Below are 24,561 nucleotides of genomic sequence, written 5' to 3'. Positions count from 1 at the left end.
ACAGTTGAAGATTGGCGCCGCCAAGTAAATCCTCCATCAGATTTACTTGGAGGATTTATCAGCATACGAACTCATGCCAAAGCGCTCGCGAAACGCCAGGTGTTTCATTATTTATTTATTTATTTTATTTATTTATTTATAAACAAGAAGGTACATTGGGTTTGTGAGAATACATAGCATAGTATTTACAATCTTGTAAAGCCACTAGTACGCGCAGCGTTTCGGGCAGATACTATTTCATAGCTCTTCCTGATTATGTCTCACGTTATGGGTATATCCTAATTCGTTCTCTTCCCCTCCTTCATAAGTATTCACTCTAATTAGGTCTTCTTTGTCTTTATAAAAACACTATTATTAAATGAAAAGTAAAAAAGTTGAAGTATTCAATTAGTCTATAAAGTCATGTGTGACGTCACGAGGGAGTCGTCTGGGTGGCTGACGAACGCTGTGTTTATTATGGTTGCGAGGGGCTCTGGTGCTGGACGTGTGTAGTCCAGCAGGGCATCATACGTGTGTGTGTGTGTGTGGTGCTCACATGAGACAAGTGGAGGCAACTGCATTTCAACCTTGTATCACCATACATTGTATTAATTTGTAAGGTACAAAATTATCGTTTATAAACTTGACGGCCACTGTGCTTAGAATTTCTAACGCGATCAGATTACCAGTGGCTGTTGAAAAAAAACATTACCGTGATTATTTTATTTTATTTTATTTATATATATAAGAGTTCTTAACAAAACTTCTATGACAATATTCTCTGAACATAGTCTTTTTTTTTTTTTTTTTTTTTTTTTTTTTTACAAATTTCGGTCTTAAATTTGTAAAAAACTCCTATGATTATATGAACTGAAATATTTTCATAAAACAACTCTGAAACATTTTGAATCTTCCCCTTAAGAATCCTTTAAGAACATATAAGTGATTATTGGTCTGAATTTCCCCATAAGAACTTTTTAACTCCAAATGAGTGATTTTGAAAAAAAAAGAAAAATGACCTTAGAGTTTATTGTCAGTAAGAAGGGAAGGAACTTTGTCCCTGAATTTTTCTTTAAGAAACTTCCATGAACTCTGAAATTATTTTCCTCGTAGGAATTCTTCATCTCAAAATCGGAAATTTATCAGGAAATCCGACGTCTTAAATGGCCCATCAAAAATGTATAAGGACACCTGAAGCACTAAACACGACTTTTAAAATTTAACTGGAAAACCGAAGTGCTAAACACGATATTAAAAAAAAAAAAATCGTGTTTAGCGCTTCATCCCTGGAATATTACCTACCAAATCGTTTAACAACTAGGTACCCATTTTTACTGTTGGGTAAACAGAGGATACAGTTAAAGATTTGCACCCTGTAAATCTTTCCCGGAGATTTCAGGATATGAACCTAGGACAAAGCGCTCACAAAACGCCAGGCGAGCGTATTACCACTACGCCATGGAGACTGCTGTGTCATACTGGCTTAGCTCTTCCTCCTCATAATTAACGTTTGTCTGATAAGTGGACCAATAATGTCTTGTTTCTACGAGTTCTATAGATACACTTATATAAATTAATGAGGAATCTTCTGTGATGAATTTTCACTTAACCCCTTAACTGCGCGGCCTCCAAATATGACACCCCCCCCCCCCCAGTGCACAGGAAATAAAATCTCTGGAAAAAATTCTTTTCTGTTTTTAAAGTGTCAAAAACCCTTCTCTGAGTAAGGGTATATTAACAGAAGGTCAAAATTGTAAGTACTTTAGCTGCTATGGGGTCCGTAAGTTCGTGCGTGACATCATTCCCTGGTCACCCGTGGGGTACGCCCCCGGGGCCGGTAGGGCGCTTGGGGCAGGATGCGCGAGTTGCTATGAATATATTTTTATTCATTTTCTGCGCACAGTTCCAAATACATTTTATATGCTTTTACGGGCCAATCCTACATATAATGAACACATACACTATATTATGGCAGTGGAACATCCGTACTGTCTGAAGACACTGTGTTACGTGCATGACACATGTGAACACATATCCGGTACATATTTCCATTGTATTATGCTAATTTATGTATATATACAGTCTATTTACACACTATATACATTCACCATGAACACACTCAGAACTCCGCGAGTGTCAGCTGCCACACCCTCACTCCTCCAACATCCAGTCTCTCCCTCACTTCTCCAACATCTTACTCGCCAACATTGCTCCTCTCACCATATTGTTATTGTTTGTATTACACTATTTACACATGTTATGTATACCTAACTACATGTTTTATTCACCAGAACTATGCAAGTAAGCTGGTATTGTGTTCAAACTTTACAGTGGCCACCATACACTGCATGAGAAATCACACAGCAGCCAGCACACGACGCTACGATTACGTCGCCTCCCTCACCAAAATAGCTTCTCCCAACATATTCCTGTTGCTGTTATTACACTATATACACACATTGTATATACCCATGTACAAATGTGTTCACCATAGCGAACCACTAAGCTAGTATGATGAGCAAAACAAGAGTAGCTGCCACACAGTGAAGCTACCTCGATTCTCTCCCTCGCTCCCTCACCACAATTACTCCTCCCACAATACTACGCACAGTGCTTATTATCACCACAATCTTGCTGTTATCACAATACTGGTCACTAAATCCTGTAAGTAAATAATTGACCACAAGTTTATTTTGTAAAGGAACCTAAGAAGTCATTTGAAGATTCCTAGATGGATGAAATAATGCTGTGGTGCTGTGGCTAGCGCTGTGAACATCGTGAACAGCATTGAATCACTAATATTTGAACATTGTACACAGTCATTATCACACTCAGGCTCTTCTGTAATACTATCATGGCTAAATAATACAAGTTATATACAGTGGTACAGTACCTCGGTTTAATAGTTTAATCCGTTCCTGGAGACAGCTCGTATTCCGAAAACTCGTAATCCGAAGTTAATTTCCCCATAAGAAATAATGGGAAATGAATTAATCCATTCCTGACTACCCAAAAACCTCACTTCAAACTAAATTTTATATCTAATTCATCTAAATTTACAGTACAAAACTATGTTCAAGTTATTACTTACCCTTGCTGATGGCGTATGGAAGATGGTGAGGAGGGGGAAGGAGGAGAGATGTTACTGTGTGGAAGGGGAGTCCCCTTCCATTATAACATCAAGCAGTGAGGACCTCTCTGGTGTGCACACACTGGCACATTTTGCCTGCATACCATTAGGTCCTGGTTGTGGATCACTGCTCGATTTTCTTACAACAAATCTGTCCATGGAAGATTGTTTTTCCCTTCTTCGCAAGATGTCTGTAGTGAGGCATCACATTGTCATTGAAAAGATTAATGCAACAGCCTACTACAGCTTTCTCTGGGTGAGTCATTTCAATCAAAGTTTGCATTTCTTTCCACATCTGACACTTCTCCTTCTTTTCAACATCCTCAAGTATTTGTGGTCTTTGTTTCGTGATTGTTCTTACGCCTTTTGCCACGTTAGCACTCATAATGTCCTTTTTCTCGGCAAGTATAGTGCTTATCGTTGACGTGGATTTGTTATAATGCCTACAAAGTTCAACAACACGTGTACCATTTACATGCTTCTGAATGATCTCTCGCTTTTCCTCTATTGTCATCCTCACATGTGATTTCTTGGCTTGAACCTTACCACTGGCTTTCTTGGGACCCATTGCAAGATATATAATGACACCTTTTATGGTCAAATGACCAAAAATCCAACAAAACACTGAAAATCCTAGAGAAGAATTCAGGCAGGATAGTCACTGGGCGCGAGGCACTGGTAAACTGAGCGTCGATCGCTGTGCCACCACGTGCTAGGTCAGCCTGTACGCGTATCAACAAACTCGGATTCCGAGGTAACCCTCGTATTCCGATTTAAATTTTCCGATGAAATACTGCTCGTATTCCAAAAAACTCGTAAATGGGGTCGCTTGTATTCCAAGGTACCACTGTATATATTTTGACATTATTAGGTGATGCTGTGGTCACAAGCTGAACAGCAGTGCTGTGAGCTCACGCTGCGTGCGCCGGCCTTGGTTGCTCACTCACTACTGAGGCTCTCACACCCAGGAATGTGGACCACGATTTTTTTATAGATGGCGTCTGTTTACAAGAGCCCTGAGGAAACTGATGAGAACCCCATGTAGCCGCCGGAGTTTTGAATGGAACGTGAAAAATACAAATACCCGGAGGCGCATAGCGCACCCCAGACGTAGGCCTGCAGGCGCGTTGCGCAGTTAAAGGGTTAAGCTTTAAGGTGTGATCTTTGAAGAGTTAAATGATTCATAAATAAAGTTGCCAGAATAAAGTTGGAAATAACCCTTCATGCAAACTGCATGTACCACCAAGAAGAAAGAAGTTGTAAAACATTCACATTATCTTAAATGTTTATAAGATCTGCTCTAATTTTTTGAATAGGTACTGTAGAGACTGCTGCAGTACCATCATTACCCTACTTGTGCTCCTCTGTGCAAGAAGTGTTGTTGTTTTAGATTTAGCTACTCTGAACAAAATATCCATGTAGCACGGGCTATAGTGAGCCCATAATTGAGTTCAGTTATTTGCGATAATATATACTGTACTATATATATATAATATATGTGATATTTAAATATAAATATACTGTGATATTTGAGTTAAAGTTTTAAATGGAGGTGGGGTTTCCTCCTTTTCCTTCATTTCTTTTCCGCTTCTGTTTTAGCATACTGATTTTAGTCTTGTTTTAATAACATTATCTTGGTGGCGGATATAGATGTACAGTGTTCACCAGTGTGTCTCATTCTTCAACTGCTTTTCTAACCATTGTAGTCGCTGTGGATTTTGCATCTTATACAGCTGCTCTTGTTGGATTAATGTTGAGTTTGATGCGCAGGGCTTCAGTTACTTCATATTCCAGTAAGTAATGCAATAGTGGTGCAGGAACTGGCTGACACTGAATTTATGAAGCCTGACCCGGTAGCCTGTAACTATGGAGTGTGGTGCTGCCAAACTGATGTTTCATCTGTGTTTTAAATTTACATATTATATTTACAATCTCCGTGGTATATTATATTTACAATCTCCATGGTGTAATGGTAAGACACTCGCCTGGAGTACCGCGAGCACTTTGTCATGGGTTCGTATCCTGGCCGAGGAGGATTTACTGGGCGCAAATCCCTAACTGTAGCCTCTGTTTAACGCAACAGTAAAATGTGTGCTTGGTTGCAACAACGATTCTTCGCGGCGGGGATCGTATTCCAGGGACCTGCCCGAAATGCTACGCGTACTAGTGGCTGTACAAGAATGTAACAACTCTTGTATATATCTTAAAAAAAAAAAAAAAAAAAAAAAAAAAAAAAAAAAAAAAAAAAATATATATATATATATATATATATATAAATCTGTAAGTCATTTCAGGCAATGTGCTGTGTATCATTTATGTAGGTAAAGTTTTCTGCTGCATCACTTATTTTAATATATGTATAGTATATGCTGTAATTACCTAACTGTAGTTACAGGATGAGAGCTATGTTCGTGGTGTCTTTGTCAAATAATGCTTTGAAATTACTGGCGGGTTTGGCCTCCACCTTCTCACCTAACTTGTTCCAACCATCTATCACTCTGCGGAAGTGAATTTTCTTATATTTCTTTGGCAGCTTTGTTTAGTTTAAATCTATGACCTTTTGTTCTTGAAGTTCCAAATCTCAGGAATTCTTCCCTATCAATTTTATCAATTCCCGTTATTATTTTGAATGTAGTGATCATATCGTCTTTGTTTTTCTATCTTCTAGTTTTGTCATGTTTATTGCCTCTAACCTCTCCTCGTATCTCTTGTCCTTCAGTTCAGGGAGCAATTTAGTTGCATGTGTCTGCATTTTTTCCAATTTGTTGATGTGCTTCTCAAGATATGGGCACTATACAGTACAACCACTGCATATTCCAGTTTTTTTTTTTTTTTTTTTTTTGTCTAAGAAAAGTCATGAACAATTTCTTTAGTATTTTGCCATCCATGTATTTAAAATCAATTCTGAAGTTAGTAAGTGTAGCATAGGCTCCTCGCACAATGTTCTTAATGTGGTCCTCTGGTGATGGTTTTCTATCTAACACCACCCCTAGATCTCTTTCTTTATCAGAATTCTTTAAAGATTTCTCACATAATTTATGGGTTGTGGGGTCTATGTTCTCTTATTCCACATTCCATAACATGACATTTATTCACATTAAATTCCATTTACAAGTGGTGCTCCATATACTTATTTTGTCCAGGTCTTTTTGAAGGGTATGATGGTCATCTAAGTTTCTCATCTTCCCTATTAATCTTAGCATCATCAGCAAACATGTTCATATAATTCTGTATTCCATCTGGCAGATCATTTATGTAGACAATGAACATTAACGGTTGTCACGCGTCATTCACCTTGGCCTCGTGTGACTGGGGGTTACAGTTAAACAACAGAGGTGTATGTTAATGATCTTATAACCCCATGCCACTGGTCTTCACTCCCTCTACTGGGTTACTGTTGACCACACCCAGAGAGCTCTCCAAGTCATGCCTCAAGTCCGGTCGGCACTACTTGACCTTGGACCCAAGGGAAAGAGGAGAAGGCCCAGCGCACACTTCCTGTGCTCGATCCTGCAATGTGTAACACCCCCACCGGGCCTGCCCACCTACACAAACAAAGTTTTGCTGGACCTCCGGCCATTACCTCAATTCTCAACTTTTCTTTCGATCACCAGCTGGGTAATCTTCTCTGGGTCCCAGCAACGCTTTCATTTCAAATTTGATACAGTGTTGCCACCCAGGGGTCTCTTTTCTATTTAATATCAGTACTAGTGTGGAGCTCGGCTTACTCGCACTTCAATGAAGTGTGGTAGTCCTCTGTAGTCACTGCGAATATGTCAGGCTGCAATATTCCACTGGATGAGGCTCCTGGACCTCCGAACTCGAGAGCTCAACCAGCGCACGTCCGTTCTCAACCAAGCGCCGTGAATCTCTGAGCGCCAGACGCTCTGCAATCTCTGAGCCAGACCTCCCGGTGACATCACGGCCCCAGGGGTGGGCTCTCATTGGTCAAACTCGTCACATGACCTCTGCCAGCCAATCGCCAGCCTGCTGGTGTCTTCACGATTTTGGTGCACTTTTGTCGGCCCATCGTCATTTTGTATGCACTAGGAGCATAAGCCCCTTGCAAGCTAAAACTAAAATAAGTATTTTATACCCGAATTAATACTCTTGCTAGCAGTCATCTATGTCAGACGAATCCCTGCAGGTTGAAGAGATATGACTCTTCTCGCTTGATAAAGGAAGATTTAGGAGAGGGCACCGTAACACGGTACAAGAACTGAACCCCGTGATAATCCACTCATGACATTTCTCCAGTCCGATATATTGCCTCTGATTACTGCCCTCAGTTTTCTGTCAGAAATTTTTTCATCCATGATAGAAGCCTGCCTGTATATGTTCTAATTTCCAGAACAACCTCTTATGTGGAACTCTGTCAAAAGCCTTTTTTAGTATCAGATAGATGGAGTTAACCCAACCTAACCCAATATTTCTGTAAAATATTTCCAGAAATGAGGTGTACAAAAGTCCTCCAACACACCAACATCCATCAACAACATCCAACACACATCTTCCAATAGAGAATGTGTGCGACTACAGGAGAATAGGCAGGTACGTAAAAGGGAAAGATCGACCTTTGTGGATCAACCTAAACGGTGCCAAACAGATGGAAGAAATACTAAGGAATGCTAGAAAATTACAAAGTGATGAGGATGGGAAAGTGTGGTCGTTAAGACGAGATCTTTCAAGAGAAGACAGAGAGAAGCTGAAACTAAACCTCGTAGAGGCAAAACGTCTAAATGGGAGCAGAAATGAAGAAGAAATCAATTATTTTTTCTATAGAGTGATAGGGGTAGGCAGGCCTGTAAAATGGTACAAAAAGGCAAACCAACAAAATTGGTAGAGAGAGGGGTAGTGAAGAATAAGGAGAGGGGAACATGTTCCTGAAAATATTATACACCAATGTACAGGCATACCTCAGTTTAAGAGTTTAATTGATTCCTGGAGACGCCTCGTATTCCGAAAACTCGTATTCCGAAGCTAATTTCCCCATAAGAAATAAAGGGAAATGAATTAATCCGTTCCTGACTACCCCAAAAACCCCACATCAAACTAAATTTTTATACCTAATTCATCTAAATAAACCTATAAAACTATGTTCAAGTTATTACTTACCTTGCTGTTGAATGCTGTAGGCGTATGGAAGATGGTGAGGAGGGGCGAGGAGGAGAGGAGTTACTGTTTGGAAGGAGAGTCCCCTTCCATTATCACATCAGGCAGTGAAGACTTTTCTGATGTGCTCTCCCTGGGACGTTTTATCTGAGTGCCACTAGGTCCTGGTTGAGGCTCACTGCTCGATTTCCTCACCACAAATCTGTCCAAACCCTGGCTTTCTCACAAATAATGGCCTCCGAAACACTGTCACCCCTTAACTCCTTGTCGTGTATCCAAATTAATAACAACTTTTCCACTTCTTCAAGTATTTGTGGTCTTTGTTTCGTTATTGTTCTGACTCCTTTTGCCACTTTAGCACTCATAATCTCATTTTTCTTCTTAAGTATAGTGCATATTGTTGATGTGGCTTAGTTGTACTGCCTACAAAGTTCAACAACACGTGTACCGTTCTTATGCTTCCGAATAATCTCTTGTTTCTCCTCTATTGTCATCCTCACATGGGCTTTGTGGCCTTTATCCTTACCACTGTCTTTCTTGGGACCCATGGTGAGATATATAATAACAAATTGTATAGTCAAATCACCAAAAATCCAACAAAACACTGAAAATCCGCGAGAAGAATTGATGTGGGGTAGTCACTGGGCGCGAGACAATGGTAAACTGAGGGGCGACGATCGCCGAACCACCACGCGCTGGGTCGGCCTGTACGCGTATCAACAAACTCGTGTCCCGAGGTAACCCTCGCGTTCCGAGACATATTTTTCGAGGAAATCCTGCTCGTATTCCGAAAAACTCGCATACAGGGACACTCGCATTCCGAGGTACCACTGTAGATGGAGTGAGATCGAAGATACTGGAGTTAAGTGATGTAATACAGCTACAGACACCAGACATTGTTGCACTCACGGAGACAAAACTTCAAGATGTTATTTTAAATGAGGTCATATTCCCAAGGAGCTACTCAATTTGGAGATGGGACAGAAAAATTAGGAAAGGCGGTGGCATTGCTGTGCTGGTGAAAGAACATCTAAAGGTGAAGAAAATAATGATTGCCAATCCACGAGAAGTTGACGTAATAGCACTACCTGTATAGATCTGCCATGAGGATGATAAACTAATGATCATAAAAGCATATAGTCCACTGCCAAGCAACACATGGACAAAGGTGGAGCTAGATAGTAAATGAGGGGTCTTATAACAGTAATGAGAGAGATTATAGCAAGAGCAGATAAAGATAGATCACGACTGTTGATAGTCGGCGACTTCAACTTGAAATCCATAGACTGGGAAGCATATGAAGCTAGAACAGAGGATTTTTGGACCTGTAGATTTGTAGACCTCATCCTTGAAACATTCTTGTATCAACATGTTAAACAAGCTACAAGGATGAGGGAAGGGGACGTTCCCTCCATGCTAGGTTTGATATTTACCAGGAAGGAGGAAGAGATATTTGACATTCAGTACCTTCCTCCCTTGGGAAAAATTAACTATGTCTTTTTGGGAATAATGTATGCAATGCGTTATAATCTGGAAGAAAATAAGGAGGTTGAAGCAGTTGAAAAACCTGACTTCAGGAGAGGACATTATGGCGTCTTTAGAAATTTTTTTAGTGAGTATAATTGGACAGACTTGTTGCTATGCAAGGAAGTAAATGAGATGTATGTCAAGTTTTGTGAAATATATGATAAAGGCACAAAAAAATTTATACCAAAGCAGAGATGCAGAACTAGGAAACAGGATTGGTTCGACAGAAATTGTGAGAGGGCCAGAGATCAAAAGACACAAAAATGGAATCAATACAGGAAGAGGCCAAACACCCAAACATACCAGCGATACAAAGATGTGAGAAACAACTGCACGTCAGTGAGGAGAGAGGCAGAAAGAAATTTTGAAAAAGGGATTGCGGACAAATGTAAAACAGAACCAGGTCTATTCTATAAATTCATAAACAACAAATTGCAGGTAAAGGATATTATTCATAGGTTGAAAATGGGAAATAGATTCATGGAAAATGAAAAAGAAATGTGTGAAATATTAATTGAAAAGTTGCAAAATGTGTTTGTGCAAAATGAAATCTCCAGGGAACCAGACACAATAAGAATTCCAGAGAACAACATAGAGCACATAGAGGTGTATAGAGACGAAGTGAAAAAAATGCTCAAGGAGCTAAGTAAGAAGAAAGCAGTTGGTCCAGATGGAGTTTCACCATGAGTTCTGAGAGAATGTGCACCTGAGCTCAGCATTCCACTTCAACTGATTTTTCAGGCATCCATGTGTAAAGGATTTGTAGCTGATGTGTGGAAAAAGGCTAACATCGTTCCAATCTACAAAAGTGGCAGCAGGGAAGACCCCCTCAATTATAGACCTGTATCATTGACAAGTGTAATTGTAAAAATATTGGAAAAAATAATTTAAACTAAATGGGTAGAACACCTGGAGAAAAAGATATAATATCAGACAGGCAGTATGGTTTTCGATCTGTTGATCAATGTAACGAATTTACTCAGTTTCTATGATTGAGCCACAGAGATTTTACAGGAAAGGGATGGTTGGGTTGACTGCCTCTATCTGGACCTAAAAAAGGCTTTTGACAGAGTTCCACATAAGAGGTTGTTCTGGAAACTGGAACATATTGGAGGGGTGACAGATAAGCTTCTAACATGGCTGAAAAATTTCCTAACTGATAAAAAAATGAGGGTCGTAATCAGAGGCAATGTATCGGATTGGAGGAATGTCACAAGTGGAGTACCACAGGATTCAGTTCTTGCACCGGTATTGTTCATTGTCTGCATAAACGATCTATCAGATAGAATACAGAATTATATAAACATGTTTGCTGATGATGCTAAGATAATAGGGAAGATAAGAAACCTAGATGATTGCCATGCCCTTCAAGAAGACCTGGACAAAATAAGTATATGGAGCACCACTTGGCAAATGGAATTTAATGTGAATAAATGCCATGTTATGGAATGTGGAATTGGAGAACATAGACCCCACACAACCTATAAATTATGTGAGAAATCTTTAAAGAATTCTGACAAAGAAAGGGATCTAAGGGTGGTTCTAGATAGAAAACTGTCACCTGAGGACCACATTAAAAACATTGTGCGAGGAGCCTATGCTACACTTTCTAACTTCAGAATTGCTTTTAAATACATGGATGGTGAAATACTAAAGAAATTGTCCACAACTTTTGTAAGACCAAACCTGGAATATGCGGCGGTTGTATGGTGCCCATATATTAAGAAGCACATCAACAAACTGGAAAAGGTGCAAAGAGCAAAGACATGCCACTAAGTGGCTCCCAAAACTGAAGGACAAGAGCTATGAGGAGAGGTTAGAGGTGTTCAATATGCAAAAACTAGTAGATAGAAGAAAGAGAGATGATATGATCACTACGTACAAAAATAGTAACAGGAATCGATAAAAATTGATAAGGAAGAATTCCTGAGACCCGGAACTTCAAGAACAAGAGGTTATTGAGGTTGGAACAAATAAGGTGAGAAGGTGGTGGAGGCCAAAACCGTCAGTAATTTCAAAGTGTTATATGACAAAGAGTGTTGGGAAGACGGGACACCACGAGTGTAGCTCTCATCCTGTAACTACACTTAGGTAATTACACAGTAGTACTCTCTCCTCATATCTGGTTTAACTATCAGAGAACCAGTGCTGCAACAACTGAAATGGTAAGGTGCCAATAGAGATGCAAAAAAAAAACACTTAAAATTCTTGAGAGTAACAGCTCTCTATGAATCTAAGTCCTACAGGAGGAGCGACAGAAGCAACATGAGTGACCAACTAAGAAAAACTCCATGGATCATCTAAGAAATCTCATAGCAGCAGAGTCAGGCTTTCAAATGATATTGTATTGTATGAGTGTTTACTGTGGAACATATGCAGACAGTGGAAAAACTAAAACACCGCCATTTGTCATAAGCAACATCCCTTTCAAATAATTTCCATGCTTTTATTAGGTATCCACTCATAAACACACAAATATGAAAAAATATCAATTCAAATATGAATTTCTACTGATGGTCCTTGAAAAATTGGAGAGCAAAGGTATCAAGGAAAATGAGATGGGCTTTTATTCTTCAAGTTGGCTGTGGAGAAGAGAAAGATCATAACATTCAGTCTTTAGATTAGAGATAGAAATACAGGAACTGAGAGAAGCTCCACAGTATAATGAGTCTTACAAGAACATAGAATACTTGAAATGTATGCGTACTTAAACTAACATATTCTTGGAGGCAGAAGAAAAGGGGGTGAGAATCAACTTGATAGTGGCAGGCTAAGGGCTCAATCTTAGATATGAGGCCAGGTGAATTGATCAAACAAACAGTAGTGATGATAAGACTAAGTAATGTATAACAACCGGGTTTGTTTTTAACTCACAATCGGGAATTCTTGGTTCGAATCCCAGGTGCGACAGAAATGGTTGGGCACATTCCCTATCATCTACTGCCCGTGTTCACCTCATAGTAAATAAGTACCAGGTGTTAGCTTCTAGGGTTGCATCCTGGGGAGGGTCAGTAATTCGACCTTGGCAGGGGACCTCGATATATGCTTAACATATACATTGGCTGCCTGTCCCCCAACATAATGAATTATATATTTCAGACATGAAAAATGCATAACCGTGTGAACACCAGACCTACACCTCGACCAGGTCTTCATGAAAATGATTCTCCTCCATCAAAAGGTGTTAAGTCTCCTCATACACGAAGTAGGATAAATGTTGGGCAATCTCCTAAACATCGAAAGGTAGGATGTAATTAATCTGTAACTTTCAATAATACTGTACTATATGGTTTTCTTCAAAACAGATGGGAACAAAACTTATTTTAAAAATTATCTGTAAATATTAAGTTCTTCAGATATTTTTAGTGTTTTAAAATATTTTAAATATTTAGGCATGAAGATATTTTTCAGTGCTGCTACATTTGTAATGTGTAGTGCTCCCTGCTTATCTATTGAGCTTTTAGAATGCTAGAAAATTTCATCCTTGCACATATTTTACTTAACAGACAAAAGATGAAATAGACAGTGATGAAGAGGCTGTGGATGCTACACACATTGATGAAGTGGACCAGCGTACTCCTAAGTCTCCAAAACTTTATCCAGCTCTGTCAGAGGCTGACTTAGATGAATATCAGACTTTACCTAATTTGAGTCCATCTCACTTAGATTTTATTTCGCCAAATGATACCATTGCCAGCAATCGCTCCCAGTGCCATTCAAGAACTGGGTCTAGATCTTTAAGAAAAGACTTGCCTGTTACTCCTGTAAAGGGAAGCCCTGATAAAAAACTGTATTGTGATTTGCCTCCCAAAGATGTTAAGGATCACAAGAAAGGTGCATCACCGATGATGATGATCCTACTCTTCTTCTGTTTGATTATGCTTGTTTCAGTATCAGTATTTATTTGTTTAAAGGAAACTGATAACCTTCAAGCCCCTAAGCCACGTATAAAACCAATTACAGAAGTATACGAAGATCTTAAGACAGACCTAAAATATCTAAATGTACAGTTTTCTCAACCAAGAAATTTGTGGATTCAACTAATTGGGCAGATGGAATCCATAATGGTCGACAGTCCAAGCCAACCGGCAATCATCCTTGTGGTGGTGCCAGAAGATGCTCAAGGAACAGCAACGTGCCTCATACACAAGATTGCAGAGGCTATTAAAGAAGCATTTGAAGGTAAAGCATGATTTTGTGTATATTATTAAAGCCTAATGTTGTTTTACAATATTTTACATTTCAAGTTTTAAAGTAGTGTTCATTGAAGTAAGCCATTGTGTAATTAACCAAGCAAGATTAGATGCTAGAATATCTATATTTCTTGTAATTTTTATTTGAAAAAAGGCTGTTTAGAGTAAGAAGCAAGTTTCCTTCATCTACCTATTTAATGATGTATTGTGTCCCTTTTTGAAACTAAAGAGCCTGGACAATATTGGGTATTAAATAAACAGAGAGGAAGAGGCATTGTATCTAATGTAGTGGCCCATACCACATATACTTATTCATATTATTGGTTGAGTTCATTAACTTTTCCATATTGAAGGATCCAGGTTAAATCCCCAGGCAGGACAAAAATGCTTGGGCACATTTTGTTTCATCTGCTGCCTCTGTTCATATAGCAGTTAATTGGTACATGGGAGTTAGGCATCTGTTGTGGGTTGCATCCTGTAAAAGGTAAGTAGTTGGCCAAGGGGGACATCGATAAGCCCAACAGGCTTCCTCCCGAAAACGGCCATTATGTCATGCATTTTCATTCATACAATTCAGTATGTAATGTGATTTTTAATATTTTTATTCTTAGATTCCTAGGTTTGTTATGTTCGATGTAAAGAGCGATGCAGTTGGGCATCATCCAACATTGAAGATGGAATTTGATAATGTTCTTCGGGGCCTGAGGGATGCACATGCAGCTGTCATACACAATATTGAACAACTCCCAGGAGAAGCCGCCATGATGTTTCATGCTTATTGTGATAATGAAAATGCACCATTTAAGCAGGTATATTAGATCTTTTCAACACTTTTTGTCTGGTCTTAAGTAAAAAGAAAATTAGTACAGTGCTGTAATCTATAATGTTGAACGGTTGAACAGAATGATTGGCTCTCGACCCAGCTATTGCCAGGGTCTTCAATCATTCAAATAAAGTAACCTGTTAACCCCACCTCAGCCTGTTACCCCCACCTTTAATTTCCTCAGCCCCAAATGTAAACTGTCAACAAAATTATTCGCAAACCCTCCGTCACTATGTAATGGAGTACGAAAAGATACGTGAATTCAGAGACAGTACTATGACGAATGTTCTAACGATGCGTAAATATTTAATTCAAAATGATCTGCTACCAGAAATTTTAGCCAAATATCCCCAGTTTGCTAACTGTAAGTAGTAACTAAGTGACTATAAGCTATCCACCGCTGCCCACTGGATGGGGGGGTGGTGTGCAGGACAAACATATCAATTGTGACACTAGCTCTCCACATATGTCAGTTGCTTAATTTAGAAACTGTACTTGTGATCGATCTTGAACCCATTGATGATGTGACGACACACACTAAATTTTGTAACTAGCTCATCAAGATTGTAGCTTGCTTAACCACTTAACTGCACCAACCGAGTATTCTCGGTCGGCGGAAAACTGCGCCAACCGAAAAAACTCTTTTTTATTTTTCGGTACCAATTCTAAATGTATACGAGGTTGGTTGTATACGAAATGGACTCTTAGGACCTCCAGTGAGAGCCAGCCATCTTGAAAAAATTCCCAGAATGCCCTAGGGCTGCTGGCTGGGTTAGAACTGAATGAGCAACCATGGGTGGCGCACGCGCCTCTGGCTCCCAAACACCTGTCCGACGCAGTGTTGAAAGATAACGTTCTGTCAATGAAATTCAAACCTTATTGTTTGAAGAACATAAGGGTCATAATATTGGTGTAGCTAGGTGCAATAAGGACCTAACACAAAGGGTGGATGCAAGTGATACAGCACCTATGAGGAGGATACAGCGAGCGTATCCAGTTGTAGCTCTGAGCGTCACCCCTTGCAATCCTATGCCATCTCCAATTTATTTAGATGATGCATAGATGAATCGTTTTCTGCATTCAGTGATGATGCATCTGATACAAGTAGCATAGATGAACAGTGTTAGCGGCTTCCATGGTAGTGTTTTCCATAGATATTTTCAAGAATACCCTGAATCTCTTTCTAACTGACGGACGGACTGAAAATATAAAAACGGAAACCACGTACAAAACTCAGGCAAATCATAACATAGAACGAAAAGGCAATGTAAAGGATCTGGGTGTACTCATGTCTGAAGACCTTACCTTTAAAGAACACAATAAAGTAGCCGTCACAACTGCAAGAAAATGACAGGTTGGATAACAAGAACTTTTCACACTAGAGATGCTATACCGATGATGATACTTTTCAAAACGCTTGTGTTCTCTAGAGTAGAGTACTGCTGCACAATGACAGCACCTTTCAAAGCTGGAGAAATTGCTGACCTGGAGAGCGTGCAGAGATCCTTTACTGCTAGAATCCACTCAGTAAAACATCTAAACTATTGGGACCGACTAAAGAGCCTAAAACTGTACTCCCTTGAGCGCAGGCGGGAGAGGTACATAATAATTTACACGTGGAAAATATTAGAGGGGCTGGTCCCAAACCTGCACACAGAAATAACATCACATGAGACCAGAAGACATGGCAGGATGTGCAGAATACCCCCGTTGAAAAACAGAGGTGCAACAGGTACTCTGAGAGAGAACTCTATCAACATCAGAGGTCCGAGACTGTTCAACACGCTTCCACTACACATAAGGGGCATAACTGGCCAACCCCTCACAGTGTTCAAGAGAGAACTATCAACATCAGAGGCCCGAGACTGTTCAACACGCTTCCACTACACATAAGGGGCATAACTGGCCAACCCCTCACAGTGTTCAAGAGAGAACTGGATAAGCACCTCCAAAGGATACCTGATCAACCAGGCTGTGACTCATACGTCAGGCTGCGAGCAGCCGCGTCCAACAGCCTGGTTGATCAGTCCGGCAACCAGGACGCTAAGGGGGACGCTAGCCCCGGAAGCACCTCAAGGTAACCTCAAGGTAAGGGCACTCTTTGAGGCTAGCTGAATCTCTTTCTGACTGACGGACACTCTTTGAGGCAAGCTAAATCTCTTCCTCTTGTGGGATCATACAAAGCGATTTTTTCAAGACTACCTTACAAAATTAATCTTTTCCTATAATCTTTTCAAGACTACCTTATGCTTTACAAGCTTGGCTACATACAACCTACATTTACTAAAGCCAAGGGTGTACGTGAGTGCGTTATTTGCAAGCACACAGAGTGAAGAAACAGGAAGCGAAAATTTATCTGTACCTGATGCACCGAGAGCGAAGTCGTGCTGTGTACCATGGACTACTTCGTTGATTATTACTCACTTCCGAAGTACTGAGTGTGTAATACAATGTGTTACTGTGTAAATAGTGTGTGAAACTGTACATATTGTAATTTTAGTGAATTTTTAACAGGTAATATTGCGACAAAAAACATTTATTGTGGACTCATTACTGACACATGTATCACAGTTCCATGGAACATTATGAATGTTCTACTGTATACATATTGTAAAGAACACAAATATGCATCATATACGATAAAAAAAAATAAAACCGCATTGGAAATACATAAAACAAATAATTGAAAATATATTTGTGGTAACACCCGGTGCTTGAATGGCCCATGCGACCATGTCTGGGCGAGTCACACATGGGCGACCAGGCCCTATGACATCACAGCGCACCTTGTCCACGTCTCCACAGCCAAAGTAAGTGGAATTTGGTATTTATTTTTACATAGACATGTTCAGGGAAGGGAATTTGTCATTTTACGAAGAAAAAAGAATTTTTTAGGAACACTTTATATTATGCGCACCGGGGGAATTTCACAATAAACTTGGCGCAGCACGGTGGTTAACTAAATGAATTATGGGGCAGTCCCACAAGCCCAGCAGTCCCAGCAGAGGCACATAATGGGCTCAGTCCCTGAGCCCATTATGTGCCTCTGTAACCCTTTCCACTACCGCCCACATGATGGGTATGGGGTGAATATTAAATGAATAAACTAAAACTAGGCTGAGGAAATTAAAACTACAGACACATGGAAAATAAATGATCTTAGATAGTAAGGAGTAAATACAAATCTATGATACACATTCAACTGGTATAATTATAACAGTTAGATAAAATGTGATTTGCCCGACCAGCTATTCTATTAGCACATAGGCATTCGAGACTATATTCTGAGAACTTTTAAAATATTAAGTTATATATATGAGAAGTGTTCAGAAATTAACATTTGTCCTCAGAAAAGGGACAAGTATAATACAGTACCTTAATCCTCGTTAGTATAGTGGTTAGTATCCTTGCCTGTAATGCGGGAGACTGGGGTTCAATTCCCCGCCAGGGAGGCATAAGTGGTGAACTGTGCAATCAATTTGGGGAGCTGTTAGTGGCTTGACGTTCACAACTGTAAGTCCTCACAATGATTTCCTTTAAGAAATAAATGATTAGGATTGTTTATGAGTTGCTATAGGTATCGAAGTGAACTCAAAACGATTATCCTGCTGATAATTCTTTTTGTCGCACCAGGGCGACCCTTCTGGGTCGCCCTGGTGCTCTCTCTTCTTTGAAGCCTTTGCCCTGGACTCTGCCTTTTCTTCAGGGATGGTGAGCGTGGATGAGGGCTCTGCCCCAGGGTCGCTGTCTGGGGCTTTGGGGGCAGCTCGCTAGGAGGGTTTGGGCTTTTGCCCCCTGCTTGGGCCTTTGTACCTTCTGGGCTGGGGTTTTGCAATGGGAAAGGGGGTTTTCATCCCCTTCCCTTCTGCTTTGGTTTTACCATATTGCTGTCGGGATTTAAGCACCCTTGCATCAGGTGCATCTGTAATTGGCTGGGATATTTGTTTTGGCGGCCATTTTGCTTTTCTGGGGGTGCTTAACCCTTGAGAGGCGGTTGGGATTATAGCCTTCAACACCACCAGGCACAAAAAAAAAATTATCTTTTTCTTCTAAGATTGTTAAAATGTGTTGTCTGATCACGGGAAAACAAATAAAAAAATCGTAGGGGACGTATTTTGGTTGCAATAGGGCGAGGAAGTCTGGCAAAATTGAAGTGCTGACAAGGTACGCGTCCCGCAGCAGTCTCCTTCACCCGCACTGTCAGGCGGGAGTTGTCACAAAAATATTATTACCCAATTATTTCAATGTCTCTAATTGATGTTTTCAGTTTTTCTGGGGGAGCCCCATCGGCTCTCCGGAGCTATCCCAGGCTGATATGCTAATGTTAGACTTTGGCATCAGTCATGTGTATGGAGTTCTTAGGCCTACCAGGGACCACGGCCAGAACCGGGCCCCCTCAGAGAGGCAAGGGGCCTATAGAAACCCCCGTGTGGTTGGAAGCCTTTTATGTCTGCTATCGACTGGATCAGGCACCTAGAAAGGTAAGCGCTCCAAAACAAACCCCTATTCTGGTTAAAATTGCTACCAAAAGCCGAACTAGTGGATAGAACTCCCCAACAGAAAACAAGCAAACTAGTATGATGTCACATGTCGCCACATCGCTGTCTGCGCAACTTCCCCTCCCCGGGAGGGGGAAGAGGGAGCCCCGGACCCTTCACACCGGCTACCCACATCTCAGTTCTTGAGGCTGATGCTATAGGCGAAGGTTGTTTCTGCTCTTTTTGGTTGTGGTGATTGTTTTGTTCGCTTGCAGCTGTCTCCTTCTTTTCTGGCAAAGAATGAGACTGCTGCGTTCCGGAGGGGTCCGTGGGTGGTTGATGCTTGGTTGGTCAGGCTGGGGGTGCATCATGTTTTGTGTCTGGTTGCGGCGCTTCGCTGTTATTTGCGCACCACGGCTTCTGTGTCTGGGGACGCGCTTTGGGTTGATCCGGTTTCCCTTCTTCCCTGTTCGCGGGTTCGGGTCTCCCGGGTCGTCCGCAGGGTTATTAAGTCCAGCCAGCCTGAGGTCTATCCCCGTGCCCATGACGTTCATAAGTTTGCTGCTCTTGCTGCCATCTTGGGCTGACATTCTGGCATGGGGATTTTGGCGGTCGAACAGGGTCCTGGCTGCACGCTACCTTGTGAATGTTTCTGGGCCCAGTCGGGCCTGTGTTGCTTTAGGTCGGCGGATGCAGCCCGTTGTCTCGTCTTCGCGTTGAGGAGTGGAGCGCCGACCACCTCACGGGTAAGTTCCCTTGGTTTTCTTTGGTAGTCTTTGGTGAAGTAGCTCCGGGGAGCCGTAGGGGCTCCCCCCAGAAAACCAGCGTTGAATGTAATGAAACGTCATTTTCTGGGTGAGTCCCAGAGGCTCCTCAGCATCCCTCTCTTCGGTCGGTGGTTTTTCGCGGTTTTTGATATCCAGCCTCTAAACTGGGGTGAGGATCGCCGGCTTGGGGATCTAGGGCTCCCCCTTTCCCCTCCCGGAAGGGGGGAGCTGTGCAGACAAGCGGCATGGCTCGTGTGACGTCATGCTTGTTTGCTCGTTTTTTATTTGGGCGAGTTCTGTCCACTCGTTTGTCAATTTTCGTTGTTAACCAGAATAGGGGTTTGTTTTGTGGCGCTTACCTTGGTGCCTGTTCCGGTCGATGGCAGATATAGAATGCTCCATATCACATGTGCATTTCTATGGGCCATTGCTCCCCGGGCCTCTGTGAGGAGGCCAGGTTCTGGCTCGTGGTCCCGGTAGGCTAGAACTCCACCCACATCGACTGATGCAAAATAGGTAGGGTATCCATATCAGCCATGGATAGCTCCGGGGAACCTCCGGGACTCACCCAGAAAATGGCGTTTCATTACATTCAACGTTGTTGTTTTTTTTTATATACTATAAGCACTGATTATGTGTCCTATGTAAAAGTTTCTTTTAAATTGAAATAATTTTCAGGTTGTACTATTTCCCATGGTAGAAGTTCAGAGTCGTTATGAGGAATTTGTTAACAAGAGGCTCGACATTACTGTGGATAATCTTCTGATGGAAATCTGGGGATCAGAGCTGAAAGAAAAAGATGTTTCGGCAGTAGTGTCCCGCATAGCTAATGCTCCAGTGTTAATTAAACCTGAGAGTAGGGTAACAATTCAAGAGTTGTGCCCAATATAATAGTTATTTTAATATCCTGCTGTAACAAAAAATTTTGTGTTAAAATAATTATATATGTTAACATGCAGGAGGAATGTAGTGTAAATATAACTTTGCTTCATATATAAATACAGTTCAATATTCATAATAATAAGAATGATACCTTGGACACAGCAATTTTTTCCAAAGACAGACATACATTTTAATGTTTGTAAGCTAAATATTATTACACCTTTGACTTTTTTACAAATTTATCTCTGTGGTATAATGATTTTGTAGGCATTGTTGACTATGGCGGGTTAATGACCGCATATTGGATTGTTCTATCACTACATTCTGGTGTCTTTTAATAAGTTGATATTGTTTACTGTTGTACTATATGACATTACTATATTACTGAAGTTGTCATTTAGTTACTTTTCTCCTTGAGGAATTAATTATTTTGGAACACTATCATAGTTCTTGCCTTGTTGTTTAAAGTAGCACTGCAATTTGTGTTCCCATTTTAAAAACCACTGTTAACTACACTGTACTACAAAAAGTACAATGTTGTAGTAATACCATGAAATTTATTAAAACATTCTAAAGTTGAAGTGAGTATTTTTAAGTTTTAAGTGTGTGTCTAGACAATAAAATTGTGATTATTTACACAAAGAAATCGCAGTAATGTGACGTGTCAATCAGTAGGAGCCATTCTTGAGGTTATCTTGAGATGATTTCTGGGCTTAGCATCCGTGCGGCCCAGTCCTCGACCAGGACTCATTTTTGTTACACACCCCCAGGAACCAGTCTGTAGCAGCTGTCTAACTCCCAGGTACCTATTTACTGCTGGTGAACAGCGGCATCACGGTGAAAGAAACTCTGACCATTTGTTTCCTCCTCCACCGGGGATCGAACCCAGAACCTTAGGACTATGAATACCGAGCGCCGCCCATTCAGCCGCCCAGACCCCTTGGTTTCAGAGAATTTGAACCTATATTCTGGGTACTCCCAAGCACATGCGTTAGACCACAAAACCATGACATGGTCAAAAGCAATGCAACCTGGGATTCAACTGAACTCTCAAGGGATCCTGAGGCTTCAACTGAAACCAAGTCTGTTTTCATGCATTGCCGCAAGCACTTTGGGTGTGGTCTAGGAGTTTCATCTCCATTGCTCCATGTCAAATGCACAAAGAAATCACATTAACATGATGTATCAGTGAGAAAATAGGTTCGAATCCTTATGGCTCCTACTGATTTTCTCATTGACATATCACATGTGATTCCTTTGTGCATTTGAAGCGGAGTGTTGGTGAAATATTCGTTGAGTAAAATATCCATCCCTACCAACACAAATTAGGGTCCCGGTAGTACAGCGGGTTTGTTCTTGACTCAGTCAAGAATTCTGGGTTCGAATCCCGGGCGAGACAGAAATGGTTTGGCATGTTTCCTATAACCTAATGCCCCTGCCCACCTAGCAGTAAATAGGTACCCAGGAGTTGGCTTGTGGGGTTGCATCCTGGAGAGGGGTCAGTAATTCGACCCTGGGGGGGGGGGGGGAATGGACCTCGATATAAGCCTAATATGTACTATATGTATAAACTGGCTACCTGTCCCCCAAGACAATGAATTATGAATTAAATACTATATATTGTAGGATAAATAATAACAAAATAGCTATGAATCCATTATTCTCCATTTATATTTTATCGTGGTGCATAAGACATGAATAATAGTGTATGGAAATAACAATATTCATGCTTGGCCCCTTTGGTGCAGATACTTGACTGCATTGAACTGTAGCTTTAATTAGAACAAAAACAGTCAAAACTGTGTTGTTATTTACATGATCTAAAGCAACTAAAAACCATTTAATGTTACCTCCCAGAAGACCTCATAATTAAAAATATTAAAACTATATAATTACAAATATTAACAATGACAATGCAATCTCTTGTGAACTGCAACAGTATGAATTATATGAAATTTTTTGTTTTATTTTCCTTTTTTCATTTTATTGATTGAAGAGAGTGCAAAGTGCATGTAACAATGTAGAGTGACCTAGTAGAGAGCAAACTTTATTGAAAAAGAGTGTTTGTAAGGGCTTCATCAACTCTAACAGTTTTCCCAAATAAATTTTATTGTTATGAAAAAATTAAATTTAGTAAATGTTGATTTCTGTTGAAGAGCTTACTCATTAATAGTAAACATGGATATTCATTAGTTAAAAAAGCTGTATTGATGAAATGTACAGTATATTTGTCCCATGACAGTACTAAATGTATTGGATGATATTAATCCAGACCACTTTTTTAAAAGGTCCACTGTAGTAAAAGGGGCTTCAAGCTTAAGCCACAATGTAGGATAGGAAACAGGGTTATAAACCCGTGGAACTACCTGCCCAAGCTGTAAAGGCTAATAAAATTACTTCAATTTAAAATAAAGTTAGAACAAATCCTCGGGAACAATGGGAAGACCTTTGACAAGCTGGCTTCCTGTTTGGGCCACTATGAAGATTATAGCCCTCGGGTAAATTAAATACAGTTTAATAAGCTTGGTGCCTTCTCTTGATAATTATTTGCCTTATGGCACATTACACACTTAAGTTATAACCCCCTCACTTTCCAGCCCATTGTTATTTTCAGGGGAGCTTCGTGGCTGGCTGTCAGTGTGTGATGCATGGGACAGCCTTTCCACTGCCGTTTTGAAGCCTGCTTCTGCAGTTGTCATTACTAATTTTGCTGGTTTCTTTTTCCTCTTCCTCAATGTCATTTTTTCTCTCCACCTCTTCTTTCTGAGTGTTCCTTCCTGCCAACTTGGTGCCATTCTTGAATATTCCTTCCATTGTCATCTTCTGTTTTGATGCCGGGTGAGTTGAGAAGGCATGCTTTCTCACCCGTAGAACTGTGGTACCTGACGTGATCGAGTGAGGGGGGGGGGAACTTTTGTGTCAAACCCTGCCTTCGTTTCCGAGCCCGATCTTGATGGATGGACGGTTCTTAACACTTTCGCCCGGGCATGACGCAGCATTGCGTCATCCGTTTACTGTCGGTAATCTCGGGGATGATGCAGCATTGCGTCATCCACTAAAATAATTGCCAAAAATCAGGTTTTTATCCGATTTTTTGGGGACTGTTTGGTAACTGTCAACAAACCGAATGCAATCTGTGACTACAGTACAAACATGAAAGGTGTTGATCACTTTGATCAAATATTATCACTTCATAAGGAAAACACACAAATGGACGAAGAAAATGACCATCTATTTTGTGCAAATGGCTATCTACAATGCTTATGTGATGTACAACTACTACACAAAAAATACTAAACTATAATACTACATATACTAAAATACTAAATACTAAACATTTGTGGGCAGGAATTGGGAGTGTAGCTGGAAGGCGTCTGGGCGCTCACTCGCGGTTAACGCGTGGCCCGTCTTCAACTCGTCAGCGGGTGGAGCGTGACCAGGTTTTTTATTTTGTATGCTAATGTTCCTCTAGAGAATTCTATTGCGAATCTATTGATACCAAAATGAAAGACCTAGGACGAAAATTGAGGTGACCAGAATGAAAAGAGTGAACTCATTTTATCGCTTTTGCGCGCTCCTGGGTAACTCGTTCGCACTTTCTCTGTTTGCTGCAGGTAATTAGCCGGGCTTTTGGAGTTTATATGCATTTAGTGCTGTAGAGAATTCTATT

The 24,561-nt window shown here is 40.7% G+C and overlaps 1 protein-coding gene across 1 annotated transcript; it reads left to right on the top strand.

The window, feature by feature from the left end:
• The first annotated feature begins 452 nt into the window (after positions 1-452).
• Positions 453-22,846, top strand: LOC123762712 (torsin-1A-interacting protein 2). Its single transcript, XM_069332242.1, has 6 exons — positions 453-599; positions 12,848-12,991; positions 13,255-13,930; positions 14,295-14,301; positions 14,561-14,750; positions 20,688-22,846. The coding sequence occupies exons 2-6, from the start codon at positions 12,857-12,859 to the stop codon at positions 20,898-20,900; spliced, it is 1,221 nt and encodes a 406-aa protein (XP_069188343.1). The 5' UTR covers positions 453-599; positions 12,848-12,856; the 3' UTR covers positions 20,901-22,846.
• Positions 22,847-24,561: the final 1,715 nt, after the last annotated feature.

This window comes from Procambarus clarkii, chromosome 27 (genome assembly GCF_040958095.1).
Source record: "Procambarus clarkii isolate CNS0578487 chromosome 27, FALCON_Pclarkii_2.0, whole genome shotgun sequence".
NCBI classification, from domain to species: Eukaryota; Metazoa; Arthropoda; class Malacostraca; order Decapoda; family Cambaridae; genus Procambarus; species Procambarus clarkii.
This window is presented reverse-complemented; position numbering and strand designations above follow the sequence as displayed.

Excerpts from the sequence above, each read along its gene's own strand:
- LOC123762712 (XM_069332242.1), top strand. The coding sequence starts at position 12,857 with ATGCATAACCGTGTGAACACCAGACCTACACCTCGACCAGGTCTTCAT. Across the intron at positions 12,992-13,254 it reads AATCTCCTAAACATCGAAAG|ACAAAAGATGAAATAGACAG; the intron begins GTAGGATGTAAT and ends TTTACTTAACAG. Across the intron at positions 14,751-20,687 it reads AAAATGCACCATTTAAGCAG|GTTGTACTATTTCCCATGGT; the intron begins GTATATTAGATC and ends AATAATTTTCAG.